The 10,127-nt window shown below is 39.7% G+C and overlaps 1 protein-coding gene across 2 annotated transcripts; it reads left to right on the top strand.

Moving 5' to 3' along the window:
- Window positions 1-273: 273 nt before the first annotated feature.
- On the top strand, window positions 274-1,338 carry LOC149830056 (ESCRT-related protein CHMP1B-like). Of its 2 annotated transcripts, XM_090016285.1 has the most exons (2): window positions 274-1,109; window positions 1,282-1,338. In XM_090016285.1, the coding sequence occupies exons 1-2, from the start codon at window positions 505-507 to the stop codon at window positions 1,292-1,294; spliced, it is 618 nt and encodes a 205-aa protein (XP_089872411.1). In that variant the 5' UTR covers window positions 274-504; the 3' UTR covers window positions 1,295-1,338. The 2 variants fall into 2 exon arrangements, with proteins under 2 accessions (XP_089872411.1, XP_089872412.1); XM_090016286.1 differs by having other exon boundaries at window positions 286-1,338.
- The last annotated feature ends 8,789 nt before the right edge of the window (window positions 1,339-10,127 follow it).

Below are 10,127 nucleotides of genomic sequence, written 5' to 3'. Positions count from 1 at the left end.
TTTGCTGCAGTTTTCTTTCGAATATTTTTTTTTTAAATTTATCTTGAGCTTTTGTCTAAAATAATCACAAAGATCTGTGTGATTATTTCAATATTTCTAAGACCAAGCGTGTACACGGAACTTGAAAAAAGGCATGATGCTAAATGCAATAACAAAAACGTTATCAGCTACACGTAAATAGTTGATAAGTTAGCTGATTTTAATAAATTAGTCGAAAAGGAAAAAAAATTGAGTCCTCTCTCTCTCTCTCTCTTTTATTCCACCACTCCTCTCAGAACTTCTTTCCATCGAACGATCTGCGGAGGCGAAACCCTAGAATTCCTCCCTCCTCCCCCTTCTGAAACCCCAACTTTCCTTCTTCGAAAGCCGAAGCTTTTTACTTCTGAAATCCTGATCTCCTGCGTGAATCTGCCGTCTTGAAAACCCTAGACGCGATCTACGATCGGCTGCTCGATCTCGAGGAGGAAGGAAACCGTCGGCTGACCGTTTGCGGCGATCGAGGAGATGGGGAATGCCGAGAAGCTGATGAACCAGATCATGGAGCTCAAGTTCACGAGCAAGAGCTTGCAGAGGCAGGCGAGGAAGTGCGAGAAGGAGGAGAAGTCGGAGAAGCTCAAGGTGAAGAAGGCGATCGAGAAGGGAAACATGGACGGGGCGCGCATCTATGCCGAGAACTCGATCCGCAAGCGGAGCGAGCAGATGAACTACCTCCGCCTCTCCTCCCGCCTCGACGCCGTCGTCTCCCGCCTCGACTCGCAGGCGAAGATGATGACCATCAACAAGTCGATGGGGTCGATCGTCAAGGCGCTCGAGTCCTCCCTTGCGACGGGCAACCTCCAGAAGATGTCGGAGACCATGGACCAGTTCGAGAAGCAGTTCGTCAACATGGAGGTCCAGGCGGAGTTCATCGAGAACTCGATGGCCGGGAGCACGTCTCTCTCCACGCCTGAGGACGATGTCAATAGCTTGATGCAGCAAGTCGCGGACGATTACGGATTGGAGGTCTCTGTGGGTCTGCCCCAGCCCGCTGGTCACGCCATCCCGGCGAAGGCGGAGAAGGTGGACGAGGACGACCTCTCGAAGAGGTTGGCTGACCTCAAGGCCAGGGGGTAAACATCTTGCCCTTTTTTATTATGTGGAGATGAGGAAGAAAACTTCTTTATTGATACTGGACCATTTTATATAAGAATGGTAGCTAATATGGTTGTGTAATATGTGTGTTTGATGTGCTATCGGTGATGGATTTCACTGTAATCTCAAACCTTTTTAATGTGGATACAGAGACGCTTTGTAGTTACGAATGGCTTGATGAATGTCAATGTTTCTTTGTTATGGGGATCGTGTCTTTCCCGTTTAGATTGGGATGGGCCTTAGCTCGATGATGATAGTGGTGGTGTTTCTGTCATTTGAGGTATTTCAACCACCCTATAAGGTTTATTAATTGTCAAATGATCATACGATTTGAAGTTCCATTGCTCATTTTCTTTGGTTAAATTTCTGAATTTGAAATGCTGATCACTGATTTAGGCACAGGTGATCTAGCCATAGGCCTTTGGGTTATCCTTCTGTTGAGTATGTGTACCTGAATGATGTTTTTCTTTGTGCACTTGTTGGATCTGTTTATAGTTCTTCAATATACGTTAGAAGATTTTATTCTGTTGTCGGATGCCAACATTGTTCCCGCTATTTCCGGTTGATATATATGTTCCATGTTGCCTTTCTCTGCTAAGTCAGTGGTTGATTACGTTTCTGATAACCTCCCAGTGGTTTTCTTTGGTACTATTTGGCAAAAAAAATTCGTTTTGTGTGGTTGGATTGGAAGATGGTCTTTTGATGGTAAAAACTTCATTGTTGTCTGCTTGATGTGGTCCTCTGTTGACTAAACTGATGTGGTGTCTTTCTTAACCTCATACTTAATTGTGTAGCATGAGCCTCTGGGAAGGCAAATGCAGTACTTTTCTCTTTTTACATGACGATAATTTCAGATGAATTGTGCAGATGGAAGGAGTCAGTTTTTGCTTGAGACTCAATCATGTAGAATTTTCAATTAGTGGAGCTTGCAGGAGATATTTTTTATGCCAAGATCATGAATTTTTATATGCATATGGTTTTTTTTCATAGGACGAGTGCATAAGTGGAAAATTTATTAGCAAATTGCAGCATCATAGCCAAAATCATAGTTTCTGGGTTGGAAAATTTAATTCATGGAATTGCTGACAAATTTTTTTTTCATTTTGTCACGAGGGATGATTTGAACTTCTGTTTTTTATCTCTTTGGTGTTTTTTATTTATATTTTGTTGTCATTTCATATGTTCAGTGTTTTAGTAAAGACCTGTTTGGAGACTGTCTTCTCAACACTGACATATTCATGGCTTCAAATTGCACCACGTTGATCAATAGAAGAGATACAAAGCTAACGCCCATACTGATATTGAATTTGATTTTCTCTGCATAAGTAGTTTTTGAATCCTTTGACTTCTTTTCATCTATTCATGAGTTGGAGGCTGTCTTCTCAACACTGACACTCATGGCTTCAAATTTCACCATGTTGATCAATAGAAGAGATATAAAGCTAACGCCCATACTGATATTGAATTTGATTTTCTCTGCATAAGTAGTTTTTGAATCCTTTTGCTTCTTTTCATCTATTCATGAGTTCTCTCTTACAACTTAATGACTTTACCAGAGTTGAAGTTTTGAACCCATCTTTTGATAGAATTTACAGTGTTTCAAGTATTTCTAGCTATTGAAAAGTTTTAAAAAAATTTATTAATCATGGTTATGTTTCTGAGATTTAAAAATGAACTTTGATCGCAATGCAATGTACTTTGCATTTAGAGAGAGAGCTGTTTTTAGCATTTAGAAGAGAGAGAGAGAGATAGAGAGAGAGATGTTTTTAGCATTTAGAAGAAGCTTGTTCTGTGAGATGTGAAATAAATGTCTTGGGAGGATGTAACTTTGTGAAATTGCTTGTGTCCATCAAAAAGTTGAGATTTTTATTGCTGTGCAATTATTCAATGCTTCAGCTTATGTAGCCTGTGGAGCCATGATAATCCAAATGGCTCTTTCATGCTGTTGTTGTATCTTCTCATAAATTCCGTTATTCATGATTCGTACAATGGATGTGAACTGGTAAGGTTGGACAAAATCTTCAATAAATCCGTACTTGTGATTGTCGGCGTCTTCAGCCCCCATACAAGAACCCCGAGCCAATATACTGGAATAATTTTTTTTGAGAAATCCAATAGACTGGAATTTTATCCAACATAGCCAGAATAAAGGTCATTTTATTTAAGTCTCTGTTTGTCAATCTTTCGTCAATGTTTAATTAAAATTAACCCGGGTTTGTTATGCCAAATATATGTTATTTCAGGCCTATCGAAAAAATATATGATATTTCAGACCTCTCAGGGAAAATGGCAATGAAATGGGAAAATATGAAATTTCCTGAAATGGTGATGGTTGTGTTGTTTCCTGTGGAGCAGATCAGGTCATGCTGAAAATGAGCGTTTTTGCTCATGCTGACACCGTGGCCATCCGATTTGCATTTTAAAAAGCTCAAAAGTGAACAAAACCACGTGGCATTCATCCAAAATGCAAACAGACGGCCATGATGTCCGCATGAGCAAAAACGCTCATTTTCAGCATGACCTGATCTGTTTCCTGGCTCTTATGATCTTATCTTTCGTTCTTGACTCATAAGTCTGTTTTCATGAACTTGAATTTAGCTTAATCATGTTTTAATTTGTGAGATTTTGAAGACCATTTGGGTATCTTTGTAGTGCCCTTGTTCAAGAATAAATATTCAGAAAATGACTACACTATACAATTAATTTGACCCGATTCCTTAAAAACCCTATAATTTCTTATATTCTTTTGATGTCTAAAATCACAAATATCCGACTTCGTTAGAATCCTTCTACCTTCCTCAATTGCTAATTGAGGCCTTATTATGATAAAATTGTATTCGTCGTCAGTTAGGTTCAACTTTTACTTAAATCTAGAATCACATATTTTTTATACGGTCTTCACAAACTTGCATAAATTTATTTGTGAATTTTCGGTGAAACTGTACATCAAAATCACAAATATTCTACGCTTTTGCATATATGTCAATATTTTGTATAATTATATTTGCAAAACTCTAATTAAATAAAAATCACTAAAATTGTATTTTTGCATAAATTCATGAATTTGCATATATATTTGTGACAATCTTATTGGTTTGCGAAAATCTTTTTGTTTCAAAAATGAATTGGGTATTTGTGATTTTAGTTGTTTCAGCCATTATGCGAAACAAGATTTTTGCAAATATGTTTCTGCGAATTTGTGAATTATATGTGAAAAAGTATGATATATGCAATTTTAGTGGTTGCAATTTAAGTGAACATATGTTTAAGCGAATTTTGGTGGTTTCAGTTTTTTAAGTAGAGTTTTTTATATAACAATCCAAATAATAACGAATCTAAGTAAATAGACATTCAAATCATTTGAAAACTAAACATATAAACAATGACATTATATACAAATCATTTAACACTGCTTTCAATTTAAACATTCAATAGTGCCTTTAGTTTAAATATTCAAATCATTTAATGATATTCAAATGACTTTATATAAAAGTTTGTTCATAAAAATATTCAATCAATGACATTATATATAAATCAATGACATTCAATATAAAAATTTATTTATAGAAACATTCAAATGACATTATATACAAATCAATGAGTTGTCTTTGAATACATAAAAAAAATAAAAAATAATTAAATGTTGATCTACAGTTGAGGATATTGTGAGGTCAGGAAAATGTTTCGTTCGAGCCTTGTAGATATTGGCACTCTCGTAAGCTTCATTTCGCAACTCTTCAAGCTCACTCATCTGCAGTTTGCGCTCTGTGCCAGCTTGGGCCATATCAAAATTGAACTTCTTAATCGCTCAGTATGCCTTATGCTCCAACTCAATAGGGAGATGACATGGCTTCCTAAAAACCAATCGGTATAGAGACATGCCAATCGGATTCTTGAAAGCAGTCTTATATGCCCATAAGGCATCATCAAGACACTGAGACCAATACTTTCGGTCTGGTCGAACTGTTTTTTCAAGAATCTGCTTGATCTCTCTGTTGGAGACCTCGACCTGGTCACTCGTTTGTGGATGGTATGGTGTGACAATCCGATGGTGTACAGAATACTTTCTGAGTAAGGAAGCAACCTGCACATTCCAGAAGTACGTACCTCCATCATTAATCATCGCTCTCGGAACACTGAACCGACTAAAGATATTGTGCTTGATAAATCGAAGCACCTCTTTATGATCATTGGTTTGTGTGGCCACGACCTCGACCCATTTAAAAACATAATTGACCACCACTAAAATGTAAACAAAACCAAACGATGATGGGAAGAGACCCATGAAATCGATGCCTCAAATAGGGATGGCAGTGGACCGGGGGAAAGCGGGGCCCTGCCCCGCCTCGCCCCGTTTGGACCGGGGATGAAGGGTATGAAACGGGGATGGAGGCGGGGATGAAGGTTAAAATCCATCCCCGTCCGGGGGTGGAGGCGGGGATGGACTGGCACGTTCCCCCGCCCCGCCCCGCCCCATCCCCGCCCCGGCCCCGCCCCGGCCCATCCCCGCCCCGCCCCCGGCCCATCCCCGTCCCGGCCCCGCCCCATCCCCGCCCCCAACTCAGATGAACTGTTTACTAACCCTAACTCCCTTCCCTAATTTCCTAACCCTGGAGCCGGGCGACGTTACTGTGCACGTAGGACGCCGGGTTCTCGATAGCGTACCGGACTCCGGCCTGGGCGGCGAGGTGCATCACGTGGGTGAAGGCGACGAGGTCGAAGAGCTTGGCCAGGAGCCGGGCGTCGTTGATGTCGCCGGCGATGACGAAGACGCCGTGGTCGCCGAGGATTCGACGGCGGGCCTTCTTGAGCGAGGGGTCGTAGTAGTCGTTGAAGTTGTCGAGGCCGACGACACCGTCACCGCGCTTCCGGAGGGCGAGCGAGACGTGGGTGCCGACAAAGCCAGCGGCGCCGGTGACGAGCACGCTCATCCCGCGGGGTCGGGGACGGGGGCGGGGTCGGGACGGGGACGGGGCGGGGGCGGGGACGGGGACGGGGACGGGGACGGGGCGGGGGTGGAGGACATGAAACGGGGATGAAGGCGGGGGTGGAGGATAAAATCCATCCCCGCCGCGGAGGCGGGGCGGGGGTGGAGGATAAAATTTTGAGGCGGGGCGGGGGTGGAAACCTTGTCCCCCGCCCCGCCCCGCCCCACTGCCATCCCTAGCCTCAAATATAAAAAATCTCAATGACAAGAATGGGAAGAAGGGGGCATCATATTGCGCTTGAAAATACGCCCGGTCTGCTGACAGCGTACGCATCTTTGACAAAAATCATGAGCATCTTTATGAAGTGTCAACCACCAAAATCTAGACTGGAGGACCTTCGCAGCAGTTTTTCGGCTAGAAAAGTGGCCTCCACAGGCCAGGAAATGACAGAAAGAAAGAATGAAATCATACTCCTCCTCGGGGATGCACATCCGAATCATCTTATTCGGGCATAATTGAAACAACTCAGGATCTTTTCAAAAATAATGTTTCACTTGCGATAAGAAGTGATCTCTCTCATTTTTGTTCCAATATGCAGGGAACTCACTGGTCACAAAGAAGTTGATGATATGCGTGAACCAGGGCAAACACTTGACATAAAGAAGCTGCTCATCCGGGAAGGAATCATCAATCTGTCATTGATCAGTGGATGTCTCCACAGTCAGTCTGGACAGATGATCTGCTACAAGATTCTCGCATTCACTCTTATCTCGAATCTCGATATCAAATTCTTATAGCAGAAGAATTCAACATATGAGGCACAACTTATCATTCTTTTTACTCATCAAATACCGTAAGATGACCTTGGAGCTCAATAAATACGAACGAAAATTTTCAAGGGCAAATACTACAGCTAGCAGTTCCTTCTCAATGGTCGTATAATTTATCTGAGCATCGGAGAGGGTCCTGCTAGCGTAATAAATGACATGAGACTTTTGTTCGATCTTCTGGCCAAGAATGGCTCCAACCGCATAATCGAAAGTGTCACACATGATCTCGAACGACACTAACCAATCTGGAGAACGTAGGATGATAGTTGTGGTCAGGGCCTCTTTCAAAGATAAAAATGCCTTCAGTCAGGCATCATAAAAAACAAATGGTTGGTCTTTCGACAACAGGTTGAAAGTGCACTAGGATCTAGGCAACGAGCACTAGAGGGGGGTGAATAGTGCTTTTAAAAAATTGCCTGCGGAATATTGAATGATTTTGCAAATCTCAAAGCAAACACACAAAGAACACAAGATTTTATCCTGGTTCGGTCTAACCCGACATACATCCAGTCCTCAAGCAAAACCCGCTTGAGATTTTCACTATCAACCTTGTAAACTACAAGATCACACAGACCATAACTGGTCTCACTTTCAGTAACAACCCTACTGAAAGCAAACAACTCCTTTACACCAAGGAGTCCTTCTTTTTACAGAAAATAAGTAACAACTTACAAAACAACCTATGAGCCTTCCTTTTGAATGCAAATGAGATGCAATTGGTTTTTGAGGTTGTTGAAATACTCTACTCACGAATTCACTATCTCTCAAAGTGATTTAAGTGAAAAACTGAAGTGAAAATATCACGTGAGTGAGAAAACAAATACTTGAATGAATAGGAGTGAAAAGCAATAAGTAAATGATTCAAATCGATTGAATTCTTGTTGTTTTTTAGTGTACAATGCACTCATATTTATAGTTAAAGTTTTCCATACGTTGAGGGTATGAAAGGGTATCAAAATTGTCCATTTCGAATGATCAAAGCGTTTGAAAAATGAAAAGATATGCCTTTTTTGAAGTTTCAGGAAAACGGCAAAATTAGTCGACTGAAACATCAGTTAGTCAAGTAATAGTTAGTTATTACTAGACTGACAGTTATCGTCGGTCGACTGATCTGTTAATCGAGCCGTTTGAAAATCTGAACTTTTGAAACTTAGTCGACTTGAGAAAAGTTAGTCGACTGATAATATCATTAGTAGACTGAAAAACCTTTTAGTCGACTGCTGCTAAAATCTTCTGAAAAACAAACATTCTGTTCGGTCGACTGATAAAAAGCATTAGTCGACTGCTGCTAATTTTTCAGAAAACAGACATTCTGTCCAGTCGACTGATAAAAACTTCGGTCGACTAATTTGACAAAAATGACTTTTTAGAAAATATGGCGCGAAAGGATTAGTCGACTGGTAAGTCTATTGGTCGACTAATAAACATAAAAATTTAAGAAAAGAGTTTTCTAAAAAGATTTTCATGAGGGTTCTTTTTAGAAAAGTTTTTCTAAAGACTTTTAAGGTGAAATGCAACCTAAATATGCACTCTAAGTAAGGCTCTTACAAGAATCTAAGACTTTTAATGAATTAAACATTTGCACACTAGTCTTTAAAGATTCTTCACTGAATTCTTCAATTTCTTCATAGCCTTAGTTGAAATGCAGTTGATTCCACTTGCTCATCATCAAAACCTTGTACTTGAAGTATCATGTATGGCTTCATTGTCGTAACAATCTCCCCCTTTTTGATGATGACAAACTTAATAAAAAATGAAGCATTTAGATGCATAGATGGAGATTTTACTCCCCCTATCAATATGCTGCAAAACATTAAAAGTTAGCACATTTAAAGCACATATATCACATATTGATTGGTTTGCATTTCCATTCATCATTTCTTCATGCATTTAGAAATACATTCATTCAAACCTTTCTTTTTCTCTTAATTTTGCATTTCTCATGCAAGATCTCCTGCAATGTAATTGCTATCATCTTTTTCTCCCCCTTTGTCAGAATAAAAAAGAGTAAGGGCAGAAATAGCATAAGCAAAATAAAGATACAAGTTTAAAATATTACAACTCATAAAGTATGAAAGTTCAGACAACAAAGATTAGAAAAGTGAGTTGAACAAATCCTTGATTGAAGTAATCTCTTTCTGAATCGAAGATAGTTGCTGAGTCACATCTTCACGAAAAGTATGTTGATGCAGCTCTAAAGCTTCCAGTCTCTGCATAACTTCATCATGGTCTTGACTTGTCGAAAATTTCTTTCTTTTTGCATGAGATGAAGGTGTTGCAGAAGGTGAAGGTTCAGAAATTGATGGTTCATTAGGATCAGATGGTTCAGTTTGATCAACATTTAAAGGAGGCAGATATTTAATTTTCATTCTTTTAAAAATTGTTTGATCAAAGAACTCTTTTTGCTCAATGTATTTTTCATTTGTTAAAGGAACTTTGAAATGTCTAAAAATACGGGTTAAAAGACAACCATAAGGAAGAAATGGTTTTTGTTTCCACAAATTTGTAAAATACACATTGGCCCAGTTGACAGAAATATTTTCAAATAAAACATAAAGAGCCGTAGATAGATATGTGGAAAAATAATCAAAAGAACTAGTTTTGGGTAGAACATTGTGGGCAAGGATTCGTCCAGCAATGCGTGCACGAGTTTGAAGATTAGTATTTTTGAAAGGAGGGCAGTGAGGTGCTCCTGGAAGAAGAATTTGTTCAAAAACTCTTTCATCATTCAATTCAATAGTGTTGAAAAGAGTGTCTGAAGGTGGAATTTCAAGAATTTCTCCAAGTAATTTCGAATCAAACTCGATTTCAACATCACGAACAAGAGAGGACAAAACTCCAGTTTCATGATCCATTTGTAAATTCGTGTAAAACAAGTGAATAAGAAAATGATAGTGAAGGGTATCTGCACAAGCATCAAAAAGATGTGAAATACCAGAAAATAATTCTCTTATTTTGTAACGAGAAAACAAGTGAAATAGAACATTTCGGCCTGGTAAAATAGGTAGTGCAGAAATTGATCCAAAAGTATCATAAAGAAGAGGATTGCGAAGTAATCTTAGTGAAAAACCATGTCTTGAAGTAGGTGTAGGAGGAGGAGAACCTAAACATTTTGCAGATGCAGACTTCGTACGAGGCATGGTTAAAAAAAAATAGAGTTACCAAAAACAATGACGGCTTCCAAATGATTTCCGACAGAAGTAGAACGTTGTCCGACGATGTGAAACAGAACTAGAGG

Source organism: Nuphar pumila, chromosome 8, assembly GCF_984573655.1.
Source record: "Nuphar pumila chromosome 8, dmNupPumi1.hap1.1, whole genome shotgun sequence".
NCBI lineage: Eukaryota > Viridiplantae > Streptophyta > Magnoliopsida > Nymphaeales > Nymphaeaceae > Nuphar > Nuphar pumila.
This window is presented reverse-complemented; position numbering and strand designations above follow the sequence as displayed.

Excerpts from the sequence above, each read along its gene's own strand:
- LOC149830056 (XM_090016285.1), top strand. The coding sequence starts at position 505 with ATGGGGAATGCCGAGAAGCTGATGAACCAGATCATGGAGCTCAAGTTC.